Raw genomic sequence first — 24,021 nt, 5'->3', positions numbered from 1 at the left:
AGATCAGGGGTCTCCAACCTTGGCAACTTTAAGACCTGTGGACTTCAACTCCCAGAATTCCTCAGCCAGCTTTGCTTGGCAATTTTGCTTGGCAACTTCACCAGCTTTGCTTGGCAACTTTAAGACCTGTGGACTTCAACTCCCAAAATTCCTCAGTCAGCTTTGCTTGGCAACTTTAAGACCTGTGGACAAGTCTTAAAGTTGCCAAGCAAAGCTGGCCAAATTGCCAAGCAAAGTTGCCAAGCAAAGCTGGCTGAGGAATTCTGGGAGTTGAAGTCCACAGGTCTTAAAGTTGCCAAGGTTGGAGACCCCTGAGCTAGATGGTCTCCTGATCTTTTGGTTAATGTTCCCTCCACACCCAACCATCATGATCACTAATGGCTGAAAATAACAGGGATTGTTGTCTAACACATTTAGAGCATCAAATAAGGGATGGTTGTCATCATGAAAAAAAGAACAATCCTTTATATAATGTAATATGCATGTGACTTGCTGTTTTGTAATCCAGTTGTCACTTTACTCCCGCTGGTGTAAAGGCTTTAAATGACGATGTTACCTTTGTCTTAAATGCAGAGCTGAGTGGCCCAAAGAGCACTTCATCCCACCCTACATGCCACGATTCAGGAACGGCTGGGAGCCTCCTTTGCTGAGCTTCATGGGGGCCCCAAATGAGCAAGAACTCAACCAGTTGGCTGAGTCTGTGGCCAACGTGGCGGAACAGCAGAGGAAGCAAGAGATGAAAAGATTGTCAAGCGAGGTACGGAAAGCAATATATTTTGTTCTCAACAGTCCAACTGCAGGATGGGTTTATGTCAAGGACTGGGCAACTTAGCAATAGTGTGGCACTTACTGTATTTTTCGGATTATAAGACACACCGGAGTATAAGACGCACCAAGATTTTGAAGCGGTAAACAAGAAAAAAACCATTTTTGCCTTCCCCAGGAGCACTCTGCAGGCCTCCCAAACCCTCTATGCGTCCCTTTTTTGCGAAAAAACGGGCCTGCAGAGTGCTCCTGGGGGCTGAGGAGGGCAAAAACGTGACACATGGGGGGGTTTGGGAGGCCAAAAATGGGCCTGTTTTTTGTGAAAAAGGGGTGCGCAGAGCGTTTGGGAGGCCTGCAGAGTGCTTCTAGGGGTTGGGGAGGGCAAAAACGCTCCCATTTTCACAAAAAACAGGCCCATTTTTGGCCTCCCAAACCCCCCATGCATCACGTTTTTGCCCTCCCCAGCCCCTAGGAGCACTCTGCAGGCTTCCCAAACCCTCTACGCATCCTGTTTTTGCGAAAAATAGGCCTGTTTTTGGTGAAAATGGGACGCACAGGGCAGGGTTTCAGGAGGCCAAAAATGGCTGTATTCAGTGTGTAAGATGCACCAACATTTCCACTCTCTTTTGGGGGGGTGAAAGTGCATCTTATACTCCCAAAAGTACGGTACATAACCCTTGGGTGGCATTTATGGAATCCCAAAATTATATAAAGTCTCAAAAGGCCACCAAACCTTTGCAAGTCTTCACAAGATTTCTGGCAAGAATGCTCAACTGTCATGAGGTTTGGGTCATTAAAAAACAAACAAGCTACTTTTCGGAGTTCAGAATCTCACCCCAGCACATGATATTGTGCCATAGCACCTGCCACCTGAAAAGTGACAATCTGCCAATGTGTGGCTTTTGTCTTGTGAATCCCTTGAAACCGTTGTGTGATGTTTTATGGGGGCCTTCTGCAGCCTGACACCTTTTAGATGGACTACAGTTCTGAGAACACTGAGAATTTGAGACTTGACAAGCGTGGTGTGTCTGGAGGCACTCCGCGGAGAAGTCTAGTTTCTGATTAAAATCAAAAAATAAGTATGTTTACCTCCTTCAGAGTGAATAGGGCAGTTATTTTTGACAGGGTTGGAAAAGGAAATTAAATTCAACTTGACAAGGAAGAGCAGCCTGTTATCATCTCCCTGCCTGCCTTATTTCTTCTCCCTTTGTCTGTTTATTTATTTATTTGTGCATTAAGGTCAGTTAAGTGACCTTGGTTGATCTGAAAAGCCATGCAGCTTGCTTGATTGGCACTTGGATGGAATAAGTGGGATGGAGGCGATCAGAAATGCAGGACTGTAAACTAGATTGGGTAGTTGAAAAAAAATATTCCCAATAAGGCAAACATAGACTAAGAAAATTTCATGGATGCATCCAAGGGTGCTATTCAGCAGGTTCTGACAGGTTCTGGAGAACCGGTAGCGGAAATTTTGAGTAGTTTGGAGAACCGGCAAATGCCACCTCTGGCTGGCCCCCGAGTGGGGTGGGAATGGAGATTTTGCAATATCCTTCCCTTGCCATGCCCACCAAGCCAGACCATGCCTATCAAGCCACACCCACAGAACCGGTAGTAAAAAAAATTGAATTCCACCACTGGATGTATCCATATGGGTTGTCAGGGTTTGAATTGGACATGAGGGCAATTTTGCTTTTTTATGTGTTAAAAAAAAAGCATTTTTATTCCAATCTATAATCAGAATGGGGCTGATGGGCTCCATATTCTGCTTATCTAAACCATTTGGTTATGCTCAGATTCTTGCTGATGATGTTGATCAAGTCTTCCTGAGGATGAGAAGGACTAGGGGTAGCAGGATAGCAATCTTCCAATATTTGAGAGAAGAGGTGGACAACCTATTCTCCAAAGCAGTTGAAGGCAAGACCAGAAGTAATGGATGAAAACCTATCAAAGAGAGATCCAATCTAGAACGAAGGAGAAATTTCCTAATAGAACAATTAATCAGTGGAACAGTTTGCCTTCAGAAATTGTAGGTGCTCCAGGAAGAAGATGGACAGCCATTTGTCTGGAATGGTATAGGGTCTCCTGCATTGAGGACCCAGTTTGTGGGGGCAATAAGCTGACTTTGTATAAAATATACAAAAGTATGAAGGCTATTGCTTAACGCATTGTAAGCCGCCCTGAGTCTCCGGAGAAGGGCGGCATATAAATCTAATTTAAAAAAAAAATATGGGTGAGTTGTACTAGAACAGCGGTGTCAAACTCAAGGCCCAGGGGCCAGATGCAGCCCATGGGGTGCTTAGATCTGGTCCGCAGGGCCACCCAGGAAACAGAAAAGGACCAGCCTATGATGCTTCTGTCAGTGAAAACGGAGCCCTCCCGAGCTCCGTTTTCGCTGGCAGAGGATTGCAGGAGGCCATCCCAGCCAAAAACGGAGCTCGGGCGTCTGTTTTCGCTGGCAGAGTGCTTGGGCCACCAACAGGTGCCCCCGACACAAGTGACGTCGAGCTAGTCATGCCCATCCTGGCCATCCCCACCCTCGTCCCCCAAAGTCAAACACAACCCTGATGTGGCCCTCAATGAAATAGAGTTTGACACCCATGTACTAGAAGATCTTCCAATTCTGTTATTCTGTATTCTGTAAATTTTTAAGACCTCTTTATTTATTTATTTATTAAATTTATATACCGCCCTTCTCCCTGAGGACTCAGGGCGGTGTACAGCCAGAATTAAAAAACATGAAATACAAATATTAAAAAACAATTAAAATATATATAAATTTGGCCCAAGATTAAAAATACAAACCAATTAAAACATTTAAAAAAATTTTCTTAAGCCAGCCCAGCTTGCTGGAAAAAGTGGGTTTTAAGGGCACGGCGGAAGGCACTAAGGTCTTGGATTCTCCTTATCTCTGGGGGCAACTGATTCCAGAGGGTAGGTGCCCCCACAGAGAAGGCCCTCCCCCTGGGGGTCACCAGCCTACATTGATTGGCTGATGGCACCCTGAGGAGGCCCTCTCTGTGGGAGCGCACAAGACGATGGGAGGTCGTTGGTAGCAGCAGGCGGTCTCGAAGATAGCTAGGCCCGATGCCATGGAGTGCTTTAAAGGTGATAACCAACACCTTGAAGCGCACCCGGAAGACCACTGGGAGCCAGTGCAGCTCGCGCAGGAGTGGTGTTACATGGGAGCGCCATGCTGCTCCCGTCACTACCCGCACTGCTGCATTCTCGACCAGTTGGAGCCTCCGGGTGCTCTTCAAGGGGAGCCCCATGTAGAGAGCGTTGCAGTAGTCACGGCGAGAGGTGACGAGGGCATGAGTGACTGTGCACAGGGAATTCCGATCAAGAAAGGGCCGCAACTGGCGAATCAGGCGGACCTGACAAAAGGTCCCCCTGGCTGCAGCTGTCAGATGTTCCTCCAAGGACAGCTGCATATCCAGGAGGACTCCCAAATTGCGAGCCCTTTCTGTGGGGGCCAAAGACTCGCCCCCAATAGTCAGTGATGGAGTCAACTGACTATATCGGGATGCCGGGAGCCACAGCCACTCAGTCTTGGAAGGGTTGAGCTTGAGCCTGTTCCTCCCCATCCAGATCCGCACAGCCTCCAGGCACTGGGACATCACTTCAAGGGCATCATTGGGGTGGTCTTTCCCCCATAAGTTTGATCTAGTGGTTAAGGCACAAGGATAGAAAGTGGAAGATTATGAATTCAGGTTCTGCCTTAGCCAGGAAAGCCAGCTGCATGACCTTGTGCCAGTCACACACACTCAGCCCAACTTCTCTCACCAGGTTGTTGTTGAGGGGAAAATACAAGGGGGAAACAGGAGGAAGAAGGAGTACTCTGTATGTTCTGCACCTTGAATTGTTTATTAAATGAATAAAGGCAGGATACAAATAAATTAGTAAATAAAAAATAAACATGGCAAGGTTTGAATTGAGAGGCAGGAATAATGCAAGCACATTATTATTTATTTAAGAACGCCTGCTATATAAATAGGTAAATCATTCTGAACTTTAAAAGAGCCATGTTTGTTCAAGCTGCCTCATTGTGACACTAACGATTCAAAGGCAATTATGTTTAGATAGATAATGGTTTTAGGGAGAAGGTTACCGAAGTTTCTATTGGCGAGGAAGAAATCATTAGCATTCCATTCATTTCTAAGTACAGTTGCATCAAGCAAGGGAGATGACCTGTAGTTAGTTATTCGCTCATTCATTTTAATGGGCAGGAAGAATGTTATTCTGGATTTCCATCACGGTGGGTAGGTGCTACCAAGCATTATAGTTTTTCTACCACAGATGATGAGTAATAATACTGCTTAGAACGTTCCTTTAAAAGTTCCAGGAATTTCTAGGTTTCACATTATTTTTATTAGAAACTTTTTTAATTATGCCAAGATGAGCCTCTGCTGGTGGTTTTGCTAGGAAAGAGACCTAGACAGTTACAGTTCCAGATCTCCTAATTCAAATGTGCACAGATTTTCCAACATTTGAATGAGCTGTCTTCCACGTGCTCCTCTAAGATGTGGTTGTCTCTTCTATTGAAACAACCATACTTCCCATCCAGAGTCTATAATATTTGTGAATTGGAGAAGTATGTTCCACATATACAATGAGAGCTTCTGCACCAGAGACAAATTCCTTGTGTGTCCAATCACACTTGGCCAAATAATTCTATTCTATTCTATTCTATTCTATTCTATTCTATTCTATTCTATTCTATTCTATTCTATTCTATTCCATTCCATTCCATTCCATTCCATTCCATTCCATTCCATGAGAATCTTGGATGGGAGAAACAAATAAGCATAAATTTTCTTAATCATACCACTCTAATAGTCTATGATAACTTATTGTAACCTGTCTTTGTGATCAATGATAGCAGAAAAATGCCAACACAAAAGCTTTCTAGCCTTCCTTTTGTATTCTTTGACTGAAGTCTCATGTGTATTGTGATTGAATGGTAGAAAAATATCAATGTATTCTAACTCGGAGTATTTCCTAAAAATGCTTTGTTCTTACTAAGGAAACAGATTCCTTTCCCTTTTTATTTCGGAAGAAAAAGCATCTTTGAATGAATTAGCAGCATGCATACTGCTGCCATAGTTACACTGCTTAATTCACAGAGCTAAGCGTTGACTTCAAATCTAGGAAATTCTGTTCTTGAATTTCTCTAATCTTGAAAATTAGTCCTAGCTTAATCTCTGCTGAGCTCCATTATGTGCCTTTTCCCTTACGAGCAGATCTTATTTGAGTCTTCACTTCTGGAAGATCTGAGTCCATATGAAACTACTAAGGATAGCCTTCAAAAACTCAAGATTTCCAGACTTATAGATGATGTATGTCAAGATTATTTTGATCTGTAGGACACATTTCCTTCTTTAGGAAACAATGATTTAATGTGGTATTGCCTGGTTGTTTGTAAGCTTTTATGAATTTATAATTCATCCATTTCTAGCTCAGATTTCATAGGATGCAAGGAGCTGGGAATATCATTCCATGTCTCAGTCAGAGCATCTGCCTGATAACTTTTCCTTGTTAAAATTATCCAGGCCATTCCATGTTGGAAAATGGTATGGATTCAGCTTTTCAGGTTGCAACGATGTCATGGCAGTTCTGTTGAAGATGTGTAGAGAATGGCCGCTCATAATTTGCGATGAAAGATCTCTGGCAGACTTTATGTAATCAGCAACTAATCATGTTTGTTTTTTCTTTCTTCCAGCATCCCAGCATCTCAGATTATCCTCCATCTGAAGGGTATGCATTCAGTAACACAGCTTACAAAAGAGGGCCTCTGCCGGACCAGGGGGCAGCTGTGGCTGCTTTTAAGCAAAGTGTTAGCCGACATGTAGATAGGTAACTTTACGTGGATGTCATGTGTACAGTTGTGGAGAACTGTCCCAGCTGGTGGCTTCTAGGATGGAGGTGGCATTCTCTTTATACATCTGCTACTCTTCACTGGCCATAGAAATAGAGATCCTTCTCTGTGCTGAAACTAAAACTTCTTTCCCCCCCCTTCTTTTTTTTTACTCTGCTTTCTCTAAGTGCTGCTGACACGTTCTGTTTAAACATGCTGTTATAAATAAAGAGAGATAACAGAAATGGATTGTATAGTCTGAATTTGGAGCTTGGAATCTTTTCCTACTTATAAACAAGCCGTTCCCTTGTTCTTGGCCAAGGTCAACACGAGGTGGTCATTTTCTCTGTGGGTTTACTGTTCACTTTTGCCAAAGGAGACACAGGAGATGCTCCCTGTAGCTTCCCATACAAAATCAACTTCCATGCTGTTGAACCAAATGGAGATAGGATTAAGGTCCATAGATTTTTTTTTTTGAGGTCTTATAACCCCCAACAAGAAGATTCTTCTGTGCCTTATTAATAGACAAGTATGTTTCTGAGTCCAATAGTAAGAATTTATGTAGCTCAGGGTTGAATTGTTGGGTTCCTTGTATTCTTAAGCTTGACTGTTTTCCTGCAGACATATCAACCCATCAACATACTGTTTACAAGAAACAACAATAAACAGGAAACAGTATCAGACAAACAATCAAAGAAGAAGAAATAGCCTAATCAAGGAACCATCAAGATTGGCAAAATAAATTACTATATATAAGCAACCAGCAATCTCCATCCTCCCTCACCAATGATGTCACCTAGTTTGATAATGAAACATCTTTAGAAAAACAAATGAGCTCAGATATCATCTAGAACCAACAAATTTCTGGTTGCCTGATGGTGCATGAATAAATTACATGGTTTTGTTGTGCACTATCACATCTCCCATCTTCAGCATCTGTGCCCCACTGCTTAAAAAGCCTAGAAAATACAGGACTGTATTTTCCTAATTCTAGACCAGTAAAGCAATTTGTTGGGGAATTGGAAGCAGGGAGATATTACACTTTTAAAAAATGAAATGTCGCAATGCCCAATTAGGGAACAACGTCAAATAAACTGCAGACAACTGTCTTAGATTTAACTGTCCATTTTAACAACATTAGTTTTTTAATGTTTTGGTTGGCTGGTTGGTTGGCTGGTTGGTTGGTTGCTTAGAGGTTTCATATGTAATGCAGTGCCTTAACAGTTCTGGGAAACTTAGAAAGATAAATACCATAATAAACACTGCTTTGATTATGGAATGCTATCCATTGAGATCACAGAAGCTTGCCTTCCCTGTAGCATGTTCATCTTGAGTTCTAGATAACTCCCACCCTGAAGGTATTTCAGATGGTCTTAATCACCTGTCTCTTCCCCCAGATGTTGGCCTAGGATGGTTGGACCTCCTTTTGTGTGTGTGACATGTTTGAATGGTTGACTGGTTTTACCATCTAGTTATTTTCATATGCCCTTTTATATTGTTATTGTTTACGCTCTGAGCCACCCAGAGTCCATTGGAGTTAGGCGCTGCCCAAGTGAAGGCAAAAAGCAAACTACAAAAATACTTTTCCGCAAATGACAAATAGAAAACCTTAAAAATGAAAGCAATAAACTTTAACTTTAAAACGCCTTTCCTAATAATTACAAAGGCAGCTTGTTTCATAATATCATAATAAAAAAAAGTTGATTACGGATGTCAAATACTTCTAAGACAAAGCCAGTAAGAAGGGACGTGTGAATCTGGGACAGATTACATGAAAATAGACATTTCCGTAACCGGGTATTATAATTCATTGAAAGACAGTTTCATGTAGTGTAGGGATGTCAAACTCACAGCGTCACGGCGGCATCACATGACGTATCGGGACTTTCCCCCCACTTCGCTAAACCGGGCATGGGCATGGCCAACGCGTGACGCACCCGGCCCATGACAGCCCTGGTGTAGTGGTTAAGGTATCAGGCTAGAAACCCAGAGGCTGTGAGTTCTAATCTTGCCTTATGCACAAAGCCAGCTGGGGAAACTTTAGTCAGTCACTGTCATCACTAGGAAGAAGACATCTTTGAAATCTTGTCAAGAAAACTGCAGGGACATGCTGAGGCAGTTACCAGGAGTTAAGACTGATTCAAAGGCACAGAAACAATTAGAATTCATGATTATCCATTTTCCTTCTTTATAAGTTTTGTTTAATAAAGCACCTCCTTGGATAAATTTCATTTCTTGAATCCCTGGGAGTTTGCAAACTAGACCATAGGTTAAATTACATTCTGTGGTATAATGTAATGTTACACATGTATACATCACAGCAACCATGTGAGAACTACATTGGATTTTTATTTTATTTTATGCGACCATCTTTTTCCACTGAGTTCTCTCCAGATAATCAAGTAGCTTTCTCCAATTTTATATGCTTTCAATATATGAGATTATCCCGCCACCTGGAAATTTTGGAAATTGTAGTCCCAACATAACCAGAAGACATGATGTATCTTGGGCTTTGATGGCCTCTAAATTGACGTGGCCAATCTCTCCTTTGGCAAAAGCAAATACTCATGAGTTGTGAGTAATGCAAAGTTGTCCAGGGATCCCATCACATGAATTCCAAAAGCAATATGTAAAATCACAATTTTTATTAGAGCACAACAGTGAACATGTAAAATGTTCCAGGATTTCTGATCAGTTGGGCACATAGTGCTTGTCCTTCTTGTCTTGTCAAAATGTACTCTTTGCTTTCAGCATCTGTGTATCCTCAACCACTTCTTTTTAAATCTCAGTGATTTCAACCTCATTTATCTAAATGGCTTAGGCTCAAGAACGCAGAGTATATAAATAGCCAAAAAGGTTGGGGAAACAGTAATGGAACTGCATAGATTATACGAGCCATTGCTTTGAAGCTGAATCCTGCATTTTGGATAATCAAGGGTTGGTCAGTGGTAATTCTGTGGTGTCCTTTTTCTCTTCCCTTTAAGTTGTGACAGTTCTCCACAGCTAATCAACTAGCTAGTTATTCAAGCACCTAAAACGGGGATGTAATTGGTTTAAAATATTTAAATGCAAAACAGAAAACAAGAGTCTACAAGTGTCTTTGTAATGTGATTACTTATATTGTTGTATTCTGCTTCTATTCATGTAGCAGCTTTCCTTCATAGTGGTTTTGTAATCTAGTTGCAAGGGCATAGCTTATCATTTTTCAGCCCCAGTCAATAAAATTTCAAATCTAAAGTCATTTATAGCTAAGACTATGAATCAAAATGGAGTGTGCTAAATTTGGAAAAGAAAAAGTAGATAGATTTTTTTAAAAAAATTCCCGAGCCAAGGTTCTAATAAAAGTGGAACTAATTGCAGTTAATGGATTGCTTCCCAAGCATTTATCATCTTTTTCTCTCTATCATATTACAAAATATAAATTGGCGACAACTCTTTAAAGGGCCTTTCTGGGCCACATCTAAAGCTTTATGAGGCCACGTGTATCTAAGATGCCCCAGGCTATTTTTTAATTTCTAACTAATCTCCTTCCCTGACGTCAAAAATCTGTTGTGGTAAAAGAATCCTCTGTGCATTGGCCTCAGCTTACTTCTGTGATCTGGATCAAAGGATGGAACTCTTGGTAGAACATGTGCTTTGCAGGCGGGAGATCTTGGGTTCAATCCTTGGCTGAAAAAAGCTTATCTGGGGTGGAAAGAGATAGGACAACAGTGAGCTAATGGGTCATTGGCCTGATTTCAGAATGTGTTTGTTTTCTCCTTGGTGAAATCTCTCCTTTGTTAGTATATAATATACATCTCATCATGTGTGCACGGGTATTGACTGAATCTGTGGGAAGTTATATTGCAAAAAAGTATAATTTACAAGTTATCTAGGTACCATGTAATCTAGATATTAAGAGTTGTATTTGATAGAGTGTTGTGATAGTATTGCCAGGTTGTCCAGCCTCAAGGTTTGGAGAAGGAGGAGCTGTCACTATATCACACACACACACACACACACATAAAGGAAGACAATTGTGGATAAAGTCACAATTTTATCTCCTGTGGATATACAGATGGCATTACACAAAAGGCCGGTGATGTCATTGAGATGGGACATTTCTAGGATATTTGAGGACCAAGAAAGGATTTTAGAATGGAAATGAGAAAAGGAAAGGATTGGAAAGCAAGCTGTCCCCATTTTCACCTTTAGAAGTTGACTGAATTTTAGTGGCAGGATTTGAGTCACTTTTTGGGGGGTTGAGTGAGGTAAATTCAGGTTGGAAATGGATGCAATTTCCTTCTCAGATGCCTTCCATTTCCACTCTTCTTTTTATTGTGTGATAAAAGAAGAACTAGGCTGCTAAAAATCAGAAATTGTGCTAGCCTATTTGGACAGGAACATCTATTGATGTTGAGGTTCGACTTTGGCTTGTGGGTTACAGATTACTCACCCCAAGATTGAGTAAGGATCAAAACTCTATGAAACCAAAGCATCCTTTCTGGCTATTTCGGTTTTATAGAATATCTGGATATATTTAACATGTATGGCCTTGAAAGGAACCATATTTGGGAAGATACACTTAATCTGGATTCTTCCATTAATTATAAACTTACAGAGCAGGCATGGTTTACGCTGACTTAAAAAATCCTACACACGATTAAATCCAAATGTAGTACTATGAAGGAATCGAACTGCTAAGTCTTTAATGGCCTGATTATGTTGAGTAAACATAGCTACTAATAGCTAAAGATGTTGTCAATGATGAAGATGGTTTCATAGTTAAAGCTTTACCACCGGCACTGACAGGGCAAGCCACTTGTATATAAGCAGACAGCAAACCCCATTCCTTTCTAGTACTGATGACGTTACCTGGTTGGGTAATGAAATGTCTGCCAGAAAATCACCAAGCTCAGAGAGCTTTAAAGATTTCTCGGTTTACCACTATTTTATGTATGTGCAACAATAAACACACAAAAGAGAAGCATTTCACTCACAACACCACGGCCACCATTTTGCAAATTTTAACACCCTGCTCTCTGCAGAACACATCTCTGCAATAAATGGCAAATTATCACCAAGTAATCACAACCTCCTTTCACCTAAATTTTTAAATTAGAAGATCAGGCTCACCGCTTTCAAAACTAAGAGATCAAAATTGTGGCGAGGGTATGCTTCTCTTCTAGATAATGGGACACACTTGCAAATCCTTTGGAGGTAATTTCTTTGTGCTTCTTTAAATCCTTGAATTAGATGCCATAGAGTTTCCCACAGGTTCCCTGATATAATCAGCCCACACCAAGTTGAGACCTACTCATATTGTGCTCCATGCTGTGCAGAAGCATTTATATATTTATGGTAGTGGCCTAGAGTCATGTACATGAGATGGGCAGCTACAGAAATCGAATAAATAAATCAAGCATGTCATGAAAGATGTGAGCAGGCCAATTGATATTTGCAACTGCCTGGATGGGGAATAGGGCTGCTGGCCGGGGCAGCCGTCTGCTATTGTGATGGATCTCTAATAGTTTTTGCCTGGTAGTAAATCCTGAGCTAATTATAGCCAACGACAGGCAGAGTTGGCTTCTCTTCTCTTTTTGGCTATGCTAATCTCACAGGAGAGCTGGTTAACATTTTGGCTTATTTGTTTTTGTAGAAATTATGAAGCGCATAAAACTCCAACCAAGAAATACGCCAAAACCAAATATGACTTTGTGGGAAGAAACCAGAGCGAGCTTTCTGTTCTGAAGGATGACATTTTAGAGGTAACAATGCTTCTTTAGACACACACACACACACACACACACACACACACACACACACACACACACACACGTAGTCCTCAACTTATGACGATAATTGAACCCAAAATTTCTGATGCTAGGTGTGACGGTTGTTAAGGTTTTATGGCCTTTCTTGCTATTGTTGTTAAGTGAATCACCGCACTTGTTAAATCAGTAACAAGAGTTGTTGAGCGAATCTGGCTTCCCCATTGACATTGCTTGTCAGGAGGTCGCAAAAGGTAGATCACATGACCCCAGGGCGCTGCAACCATCATAAATATGAATCGGTTGCCAAGCGTTTGAATTTTGATCACATGACCATGGAGATGCTGCAATGGTCATAAGTGTGAAAAATGGTCATAAGTCACTTTTTTCAAGCCGTTGTAATTTTGAACGGTCACTAAATGAATGGGTGTAAGTCAAGGACTATCTGTAGATCTATTTCCTCTGCTGTCATGCTTTGGATGAGCTTCTCTAGACTAAGCTATAAATTATGTTGAATAATCATAGTGACTACAGCAGCTGAGCAACTCAGAAAACTGGGCGAATTCAAGCCATGTGTGAAATCTGTAACTTTGATATCAGGAGGGCCATTCATTGAATAGCCTGCAAAATTATCCATCTCTATTTGCTTCTAAATGGGACGCGGTGGCTCAGTGGCTAAGACGCTGAGCTTGTTGATCGAAAGGTCGGCAGTTCAGCGGTTCAGATCCCTGGTGCCGCGTAACGGGGTGAGCTCCTGTTACTTATCCCAGGTTCTGCCAACCTAGCAGTTCGAAAGCATGTAAAAAATGCAAGTAGAAAAATAGCGACCACCTTTGGTGGGAAGGTAACAGTGCTCCGTGCGCCTTTGGTGTTTAGTCATGCCAACCACATGACCACGGAGACATCTTCAGACACCTCTAGCTCTTCAGTTTTGAAACGGAAATGAGCACCGCCCCCTAGAGTCAGGAACGACTAGCACATATGTGCGAGGGGAACCTTTACCTTTATTTGCTTCTAACTATTAACGAGAGCTTTCTGTCCCTGAAAGTATATTATTTGTGCAAAAGGAACCCAACATATCCATGAAAGAATGGCTCCTTCAGACAGGATCACTTCTCTTTCCTTTGGAGCTGGGTCTTCCTTCCCTGAGACTCTTCTTCTATGCAGATCATAGTCATTTTGGAAGTAAAACGTCTATATCAGAATCCCTTTTAGTTTAGGTGACTTTAGTTTAGATAACCTTTTATTTAAATGGGTCTGTGGAGTCAGACCGGTTGATTGTGACAAGATTTGTTTGTTTTTCCAGATTCTTGATGACAGAAAGCAATGGTGGAAAGTCCAGAATGCAAATGGATTGACTGGATTTGTGCCAAATAACATCTTGGAACCTCTCAGATCTCCGGAAAACATCTGTACAGAGCCAGCATATGCGCACACCATACAGGTATCTCTAGTTCTTTTAAACAAAGAATATCAGGAGCACATTGGCAGGACTTTTTTCCTCAGAGATTGAATAGCCTATGACAGGGATGTCAAACTCAAGGACCACAGGCCAGATCTTGCCCACTGGGTGCTTAGATCTGGCCCGCAGGGCCACCCTGGAAACAGCAAAGACCGGCCCGCAGTGCCTCTGCCAGCAAAAATGGAACTCGGGCAGGCTTCGCGGGGACCCCAAGCTCCGTTTTTTCCTGGCAAAGGGCTAGCAAAACAAACTAAAAACAAAACGAAAGGAGAAATGTTTGCCCTTTTGCATTTGAGCATTCAAGAAAAGACAGGAAAGGAGAAGGGGAAAGAGGAAAGACAAAGAAAAAGATGGGAAGAGAGCAAGGAAGGAAAAGTAAAGAGTGGAAGGAAAAAGAAAGAAGGAAGAGGGAAGGAAAAAAAGGAAGGAAGGAAGGAAGGAAGGAAGGAAGGAAGGAAGGAAGGAAGGAAGGAAGGAAGGAAGGAAGGAAGGAAGGAGATTATAATGAGAGTGAAGGAAGTCCTGCCTTAGCACTTGGCCACCACAGGGGCCTGCGACACGAGTGACATTGAGCTGGCCACACCCACCTTGGCCACACCTATCCCATCCATGCCACGCCCATCCCCCCCCCAAGGTCAAACACAACCCTGATGCGGCCCTCAATGAAATCAGATTTGATACCCCTGGCCTATGAGATGCCTAAGAGAATCTAGATATGAAGCTCTGCAGAAGGATAGCCTGAGACTGTGATGGCGAACCTATGGCACGGGTGCCACAGGTGGCACACGGAGCCATATCAGTGGGCACGTGAGCATTGCCGTAGCTCAGCTCCAGCATGTATCTGTGTGCCAGCCAGCTGATTTTTGGGCCTTTTGGTCCCACCGGAAGTTGGGAAATGGGCTGTTTCCGGCCTCCGGAGGGCCTCCAGAGGGGTGGAGAAGGTCATTTTCGCCCTCCCAAGGCTCCTAGAAACCGTCTGGCGCCTGGGGAGGGTGAAAAACAGACCTACCAGGCCCACCGGGCCATCACGTGCTAAAAGTGGGGAGGGGACGCGTGCACATGTGCAGGGGTGGGGTGCATTGAATTATGGGTGTGGGCACACACGTGGGTGACCTCCCCATGCTCCCCCCACTTTTGGCACGCGATGGCAAAAAGGTTAGCCATCACTGGCCTAAGAAATGCAGGCAAAGACAACAAATTGGGATTCCAGATAGCCTGGTGGTCTTTAGTTTGAGTTCTGTATGACAAGGACACAAGTGAGGTCAAAGTGTCAGATGGACACTTTGGCGGAAGTGAAGCAGGGAGAGCCCCAACATGGAAGCTCTAAAAGAGGGTTGTGGAATCTCTTAGTTTTGCAAAAGTTGGACCACAACTACTGCTATTACCACTAGCTAGGCTGATTTTAGCTGATGGGGACCTCACCTAACACAAGAACCACATGTTCACCGTGCCTGCATTAAGCTCTTGCCCATTTTTCAGAAGCACCTTTTTTATTAATTTAACTTGTTTATTTATTGATGAAACTGATGCATTGCCTTAATCCAGTCTGAGCTTCAGCTCTCCGTGCAAAGTGTTTCTAGGATTCCTGAGAAGCTTGTTAAAGAGCCTTTCTGTTCAATCAGGTAACAGCAGAATGACGAGCGAGAGGAACATCAGAAAAGTCAAGGGGCTGAGCACCTAAGGGCACGAGTAGCTCTTCTATTAAGAGACATCTTACAGCATACAAAATAAATTCATTTGATTATTAATAACTCCAGCATTGTTTCTCTTGGCAAAGCGAAGCAGAGTCTCTGCTCTTTTGATGTCTTCTTTTTATTGCTGACATTTGTAAGTTTCGTCACCACGCTTTGGATTCTAATTCAGCTTATGCCTTTTTTTATTTAAATGCTTGTCATGTCTTGATAGTTATTGATGTCAAAGAAGGAATTTGAATTATTTAAGGTAGGGGTTTTTTTTTCTTTTCATCCAAACTGTCCCTATTCGATTTCCTTTAAATTTCTTTTGGATGTGTCAAGTTATTTCCGCTGCACTTTGCATGGGTGTGAGTTTTCTGGCTTTTCTATTGGTGTGGAATTCTCTATTATTTTATTATTTATTATTAGTTTGATTTATATGCCGCCCTTCTCCGGAGACTCAGGGCAGCTTACAATGCTTTTAAGCAATAGCCTTCATACTTTTGTATATACTTGCTTAGTAGGGCTTTTGCCCCCCGCCCCCCAAAGCGGTGTTCTATTTTATACAAAGTCAGCTTATTGCCCCCACAAACCGGGTCCTCATTTTACCTACCTCGGAAGGATGGAAGGCTGAGTCAACTTTGAGCCTGGTGAGATTTGAACTCGCAGTAATTACAGGCAGCTAAATACTACTTTAACAGTAGTTTAGTCCACTGCACCACCAGGCTCCTTCCTCTACAAAGGAATGTAGAATTTTTTTGATCTTTTGAATCAAAGGTTCGTAATAATATGCAGCTTTTGAGTACCATCAAAACAGGCATATTATGACCAGTTGTTTTTTTTTAAATTGTTTGGTATGTTGAAATGAAGTGGCAGAATATTTGTTAGTCTTCTGAACATAAGTAAGTCATCACTATTAGAATAGAAAGTGGAATTGTACAAATTCAGGTCAGTTCCAACTTTTGAGTCAGTTGAAAGATCAGTCCTTTTTAAATGTTCAGATCGGTGGTGAAATCCAATTTTTTTTACTACCGGTTCTGTGGGCGTGGCTTGATGGGCGTAATGTGGCTTGGTGGGCATGGCAGGGGAAGTATATTGCAAAAGCTCCATTCCCACCCCACTTGGGGATCAGCCAGAAGTGATATTTGCTGGTTCTCCAAACTGCTCAAAATTTCCGCTACTGGTTCTCCAGAACCTGTCAGAACCTGCTGGATTTCACCCCTGGTTCAGATCAATTAGCAAAATCAAACTGGTTTTACTGGCACACCTGAGCTGATTCAGTGAGGCCTTGATTTAACCTTTTAAAATAACATCTGTGCAAAGGAGGAGGATGGCTGAGGCATTGGGCTTTTTTTTTTTTTAAATGACTTATTGCTTTATTGCAGGGGTGTCAAACTCGTGTTGTCATGGTGGCATCACATGATGTATCGCAACCTTTTTCTTTTTTTCTAAATTGGTTTTTATTGTGAAATATAGAAATACAATTCAACATTTTTCGGTTCCGCGGTGTTAAATATAAATAGGTATTATTTACACATTATTTACATAGTATTGCATCTTTGCTTGTATATGATTTGGATATTATTACAAATAGTAATGCACAGTTCTTTATGATCATATATACATGTTATTTACTTGTTGTTTACATAGATTACACCCTTAATTCAGTAATGCACATGGTAATAGTTGAATCGCAACTTTTTTCCCCTTTGCTGAACCGCGTGTGGGCGTGGCCAGCGTGTGACGCATCCAGCCCATGGGCCGTGGGTTTGATAGCTCTGCTTTATTGTTTTATTGCTGTTGTGAGCCACCCAGAATTGTGGGAGAAGGGGGGGAGGTTGACGACAGATGACTATGTAAGTCTTTTAAATAAATAAATAAATTGATTGTTTGGAGCTGATTTGCTGCATGGAACATTCATACAGGCAGCAGGCAGGCAGGACATAGAGAGTGAAGGAAGGAAAGAGATACAAAAGGAGGGGAAGAAGGAAGGAAGGAAGGAAGGAAGGAAGGAAGGAAGGAAGGAAGGAAGGAAGGAAGGAAGTCCTCCACAAAGTACCAAACTGGAAGCAGGATCTAAATAAAGAGAAGACCCTGTCTGATCTAATGGTTCAAGAATTGCACCATTACCTGAAAGACTTCAGTTCAAGTCCACTATCAGTCATAGAAGCCCATTAAGTGATTTTGGACCTATTGCTCTCCGCTCATCAGCCTACCCAAGTTTTATTCCAAAGATATTTCTATGGGGTTGGCTTGGCTGACTGGCTCCAGTTTACCCAATAAATTTCCCTTGCTAAAGGTTACTCGAACCAGGTGTCTCTTATTTCACTGCATATGAATATTTTTCTTAATTAGCTATAGCATCCGCCAAGCAGATATTATGACTGTGGGGAATTCTTCAGTTGCCAAGTTATGTATTTTCCACAATGTTCAGATCGTACTTAGACGTGACCTTTCTTTTATTCCGGAAAGCAAATTAAATTGCCTTGTTCATAGAGCCCAGGAATTTCCTTCGTCCTGATCAGGGGTGGGTTCTACTTACCTTTACTACCGGTTTGCAGCGGGGCTGTGTGCGCGCTTGCTTCACTCGCGCACGCGCTCTTCTGCGCATGCGCAGAAGCATTTCGATGACGTCGGGGTCGGTCGGCAGAGCCTCCCACCGGTTTTACTACCGCTTCTATAGAACCGGTGCAAACCGGGGGTAACCCACCACTGGTCCTGATCCTTCTTGACGTGACAGGATTATTTACATGTAGTCCTCGTTTAATGACCAGTGACTTAGCGAACGTTCAGAGTTGCAGCAGACCACTCCGGATCCTATTTATGATTTGGTTTCAAACTTCTGACAACTGCACACGACACCCACCCTGCAGTCATGCGATCGCATTGTGGGTGCTTGGCAACCGGCTCACAGCCGTTTGCAGCATCCCGCAGTCACATGACTGCAATTTTCAGTATTCCTCCCTCCCCCCCAAATTTCTGGCATTTAGTTTCGATTTCTGACAAAAAATAATCCATTGGTGAAATTGAGTTTGCTTAGCGACTGCAGCGATCGCTTAACCACAGCAAAACAAAAAACAAAAAAGGTCATAAAGTCGAATGAGGCGACCTGTTTAATGACCACCACAACTTAGGACCATAATTCTGGGCTCGATTACAGTTGTATTTCAAGGACCACCTCTACATAGGGTATAGATCAGTGGTGGGTTTCTACCGGTTCGCCCCGGTTCGGTAGTGGCGGAGGTGGGAGGCTCCGCCCACTTGCCCAGACGTCATCATGGATGCTCTGAGCATACGCAAAATGTTCTGCACATGCACAGAAGCAACACGAACAAAGTGCGTGCGAGCTCACACGCACTCCCACTTCCGAACCCGTAGCAAAGCTACTGGTATAGATGTATCTTAAGTACATTGTTCTTGTTTGGATGGAGTCTTAAAATTTAGGAAAGGTTTGCCTCTTTCCAGATAATTATAAGGATTCTAAGAATTCCATCCAATTCTTAGCGTCCTAATAATCAGAGTCCATGTGGCTTTGGAGAAACGGTCTTCATGTGCCTTGTGGTCACAAAGAAAAGCCACAGCTAAAGCAATCTTCCAAGGGAGAGCCAATAGAGAAGGTTTACAAACCTTCTTTGTAGAAGATAAAAAGTATTGCAGAGTAGAGAAATAGTTACTGCGTTGGTTGCTTCTGATAGTCACATCTTTCAGGAAGTAACACTAATGGTGTCTGCCTGTTGTAGGCGGCTGTTTTTCTCAGATTCTGCTGTGACAAGATGGTGCATGTCTCCCAAAGAGACATCTCTTTCCCTCAGCTTTGTCTTCTGTGAGGAGAAACAAATGGAATTTTCTTAGCTTCCGTTTCTATTTTTTCGATGAAGTGAATGACAGGGGACCTGTTGACTTTTGACTCACTCACGTGAGCTGGGGGTGATCAGGTCCCTCAGTCGCACGAGTGTCGCAGGCGTTTGGAGCCCTATTCGTACGAGCATCGCGGACACTCTCAGTCCCACTCGCACAAGCATCACAGGTGTTCAGGTCCTCAGTCGTGTGAGCATCAGCACTCTGGGCCCCACTTGCGTGAGCATCGCAGGCACACTCAACCCACTCATGTGAGCATCACAGGCACTTGGGGCCTCAGTCGTGGGAGCGTTCACGGGCACTCTTGGCCCCATTTGCGCAAGCAACTGGTGCTCGTGCACGTGCACATGCACCAGGGGTGGGTTCTACTTACCTTTACTACTGGTTCGCAACGGGAGCGCTACCCATGATGACGTCGTGGCGGGTGGGCGGAGCCTTCTGCCGGTTTTACTACTGGTTCAATAGAACCGGACCGAACCGGGATCAACCCACCACTGACATGCACATGCCTCCCACAAAACCATCCCCTCTTTCCGACCTCCCTCACCTCCGGGCCGCCATTCTAGAGGATCCTATACACTTTAGTCCACATCTTGGACTTCCTGGATCAAGAATATCTTAATGCTCCAAAGTATGTCTGAGAAAATGATGACATAGACCTCAACTTACAACTTTTCGTTTAGTGACTGTTGGAAGTTATAATGGCACTGAAAAAAAGCGACATATGACCATTTTTCACACTTACGACAGTTGCAGCATCCCCATGGTCAAAATTCAGATGCTTGGCAATTGGTTCATAATTTAGGTTGATTCCAGTGTCCTGGACTTCCAATTTCTTTTTACAGACGTACAGGTAGTCCTCGACTTATAACCTTTCATTTAGTGACTGTTTGAAGTTAGAACAGCACTGAAAAGAATGACTGTTTTTTCACACTTACGCACAATGCAGCATTCCCCTGATCATGTGATCAAAAATTTTAGCGCTTGGCAACTGGCTCATATGTATGACGGTTGCAGTATCCCAGGCTCATGCGATCACCTTTTGTGGCCTTCTGAACAAGCCAAGTCAACAGGGAAGCCAGATTCACTTAACAACCATGTTACTAACTTAACAACTGCAGTGATTCACTTAACAACGGTGGCAGGACAGGTCGTAAAATGGGGCAAAGTTCGTTTAACAACTGTCTCACTGAGCAACAGAAACGTTGGGCTCAATTGTGGCTGTAAGTTGAAGACTACCTGTTACCATTTTTAAATCCAGTTTATGGAGCTTATTGATGGGGTATAATAAAGGATGGTGGTTTTGTGTGGGTGAGAATAAGCTTTCTAAACCTAATAAGGCTACGGTGAAAAATTGGCTGTGATTGAGATCTAAAGTGCATTGTTACAGGGTACAGCATTATACAATAGATATAAAGCCCAACATTTTGGCTCCCTCCTCGATATTTCCAGGCAGTGCTAACCATCTATTTAAAAAACAGAAAATTAGAAAGTACATTCAGAAGATTTATGCAGGAATGAGTAAAAAAAAACCAGGTCAGCAATCCTCATGCTGTGATCCATAAATTAAAGAAAGTCACAAATTCATTGTCTACAGCTGAGAGCCAGCTTGTACTTTCCTTGTTCTGTGTGCCTGATTTGATGTGTGAAATGAGGCACATGGTTGGAAGACTGTCAGATCTCGGCAGTGTTGATCTGTTTAACTTGCATGCTTCCGTTTGTCGTTCATCACATTTTGGCTCTCTCTTTCATGCCTTAGCATAGCCATAATTATGAATTTGGATTTGCATGAGACATTCTCGCTGGAAATGACTCCAAACCTTATTGTGAAAAACAATGCTGTCTAAATCTTGCGGGTTTACGTCTTTTCCTCATTCCCGAGAAATAGAGCACTAGTATTTTTATAAAAGTAAAGCTTTCCCCTGCCCAATCGTGTCCGATTCTAAGGATGTGTGCTCATCTCCGTTTCTTAGTTGAGGGAGCCAGCATTTTCTTGGTCATGTGGCCAAAGTGCACAGAAAACTGTTACCGTCCCACCAAAGCGGTACCTATTTATCTACTCGCATTTGCATGCTTTCGAATTGCTAGGTGGGCAAGAACTGGGACAAGGACGGGAGCTCACACGCAATGCTCGGGTCTCAAACCTGGGATGTCAGTGTCTTTAACCACTAAGCAATCGCCCCCGCACACCAGTATTTTATTGTCATTTGCAAAATATATATATATATATTCAGAGTTAAAACTTGCTAAAATCGTTGCATTGATCTTAAAATATATGACGAATAACCTGAAATACCTATTACTTTAGGAAGGCACGTTCTAAAACACGGGTCCCTAATCTTCTGTCCATGGACAGGCACCGAGCCCGTCATGCCACAGGGATTCATATAATTTACCTACTGGTTCTCCCAGCACAAGGATGTGAGCACCCGGCCTTCCGTGCATGCACCCAGCCACAAAAACGTGCCTAAATAGGACAGCATAGAGCAGTGATGGCTAACCTTTTTGCCGTCACGTGCCAAAAGTGGGGGGAACGCGGGGAGGTCACCCACGTGCGTGCCCACACCCATAATTCAATGCGCCCCGCGGATGCACGCACGCCCCCCCGCTTTTAACACGTGATGGCATGATGGGCCCGGTAGGCCCGTTTTTCACTCTCCCCAGGTTCCAGAGGCTTTCTAGGAGCCTGGGGAGGGTGAAAACAGCCTTCCCCACCCCCCGGAGGCCAGACACAGCCCATTTCCCAACTTCCAGTGGGACCGGAAGACCCAAAAATCAGCTGGCCAGCGCACTCGTGCGCGCTGGAGCTGAGCTACGGCAATGCTCACATGCCCAGTGATATGGCTCCATGTGCCACCTGTGGCACCCGTGCCATAGGTTCGCCATCAGGGGCATAGAGCATAGAGCAGCATGCAAAACCATATCCCTTCCAGTTCTGTGGAAAACCCTTTCTCCACGGAACTGGTCCCTGATGCCCAAAGGGTTGGAGGGCTGCTGTTCTTGAGGTTGATCTTAACAATTAGAGTCCAGAATTGTGTCCTTCTCTGAAATATTAAGGAAATTTGTTTCTGGCCAAGAACTAGCTGGGAAATCATCTGGGATCTCCCTGTCTACCAAAGAGTATTCCTCAGAAAGTGAAGAATTTCACAGATGCACACTTCCTCTCATTCCATCACAATCTGCCTTCTCCACAGTCAACACCATTAGCTGGATTCTGCCAGGGAAGCAGCAGGAGCTGAGTTCCTTTCTTCTTGTCCTCCCCCCTGAAGCCAGAAACAAGGAGCAGGTGCCAAAGTTACAGTGAAATGCTCCCATTTTTTTGTTCCTTTGCTCTACATCTTTTCCGTTGACGGGTCATTAGAGATTGGAAGCGAATGGGGGAGGAGAAACGTTTCTGTTCTTCCTTTAAGCCATGTAAGATTGGCATTCCCTATTGACCAAGCCATGACAAAGGATTCTAATGAATGAACAGGCTGCACGGCTGTGTAATTAATGTGAGCTAGACAAAAAAGAGAGCTATTGTGGCTGGTTCCGGATCCTTTGTATAGCTTGCAAGCAGAGTTTTACAAATATAGTTCTCTGAAATCTGACGTTTTACCAGAAGCTGTGACTGACGGGATCCTGAACCAGTAAAATGGAGGATTTAGCTATTTCCAGTCAGTCCTTCCATACCTGTGCAACAGGGGTAGTATTCACTTATCTTCGCTACCAGTTCGCAAATGGGAGCGCCTTCCGCACATGCGCAGAGCGTCAAAAATGTAGATAAATGGAACATGATAAAGTCTGGGCAGGTGGGCGGAGCCTCCCACAGCTGTCGCTACCAGTTCGCCAGAACTGGATAGAACTGGCTCAATATCACCACTGCTATTCAGCCAAAGGTTTAAACCAAGCGGGTTCTGCTAATGTGCTACAGTGCTAGATTTCAGGTAGCCTGCAGCCCAATTTCAAATACAGGTAGTCCTCAAGTTACAACCACAATTGAGCCCAACATTTCTGTTGCTAAGTGAGACATTTGTTAAGTGAGTTTTGCCCAATTTTACAACTTTTCTCGACACTGTTAAGTGAATCACTGCAGTTGTTCAGTTGGCAACATGGTGGTTAAGTGAATCTGGCTTTCCCATTGACCTCCCTTTGATATGAGTTGTGATGGCGCAGTGGTTAGAATGCAGTACTGCATGTTACTTCTGCTGACTGCCGGCTGCCAGCAGTTTGGCAGTTTGATTCTCACCGGCTCAAGGTTGACTCAGCCTTCCATTCTTCCGAAGTGGGTAAAATGAGGACCCAGATTGTTACTGGGGGCAATATGTTGACTTTGCAAACTGTTTAGAGAGAGCGGTAAAGCACTGTGAAGTGGTATAGAAGTCTAAGTGCTATTGCTATTGCTTGTCAGAAGGTTGCAAAAGATTATCATATGACCCCGGGACATTGCAACCGTCATAAATATGAACCAGCTGCCAAGCATCTGAATTTTGATCATTTCATTTTCATTTCATTTTATTTGATTTATATACACCCCTACTCCCGAAGGACTCAGGGCGGTGAACAGGCACAAGATAAAACACATAGAATACAAAAATTTAAGAGCAGAAGTAAAATCGAATTAAATCAATTTAGCCCAAGACAAATTTAAAACCCCAGGTTAAGAATAAATTAAAATTT

General features: G+C 43.1%; 1 protein-coding gene across 2 annotated transcripts in view; it reads left to right on the top strand.

The window, feature by feature from the left end:
• Nucleotides 1-24,021, top strand: part of EPS8 (EGFR pathway substrate 8, signaling adaptor) — a 166,267-nt gene that overhangs the window by 128,293 nt on the left and 13,953 nt on the right. The window contains exons 14-17 of one of the 2 annotated variants that reach the window (XM_070947110.1): nucleotides 574-757; nucleotides 6,485-6,519; nucleotides 12,258-12,366; nucleotides 13,676-13,813. In XM_070947110.1, coding sequence (XP_070803211.1) covers nucleotides 574-757; nucleotides 6,485-6,519; nucleotides 12,258-12,366; nucleotides 13,676-13,813 — 466 coding nt within the window. Of the gene's footprint in view, nucleotides 1-573; nucleotides 758-6,484; nucleotides 6,619-12,257; nucleotides 12,367-13,675; nucleotides 13,814-24,021 lie in introns of both variants that reach the window. The other variant, XM_070947109.1, reaches the window with a different exon arrangement.

The sequence above is a fragment of the Pituophis catenifer genome, unplaced genomic scaffold (genome assembly GCF_029215685.1).
Source record: "Pituophis catenifer annectens isolate HBS135680 unplaced genomic scaffold, rPitCat1.0.hap2 SCAF_7, whole genome shotgun sequence".
Taxonomy (NCBI): domain Eukaryota; kingdom Metazoa; phylum Chordata; class Lepidosauria; order Squamata; family Colubridae; genus Pituophis; species Pituophis catenifer.
The sequence above is the reverse complement of the archived record's forward strand: the minus strand, read 5'-3'. Positions and strand labels throughout refer to the sequence as shown.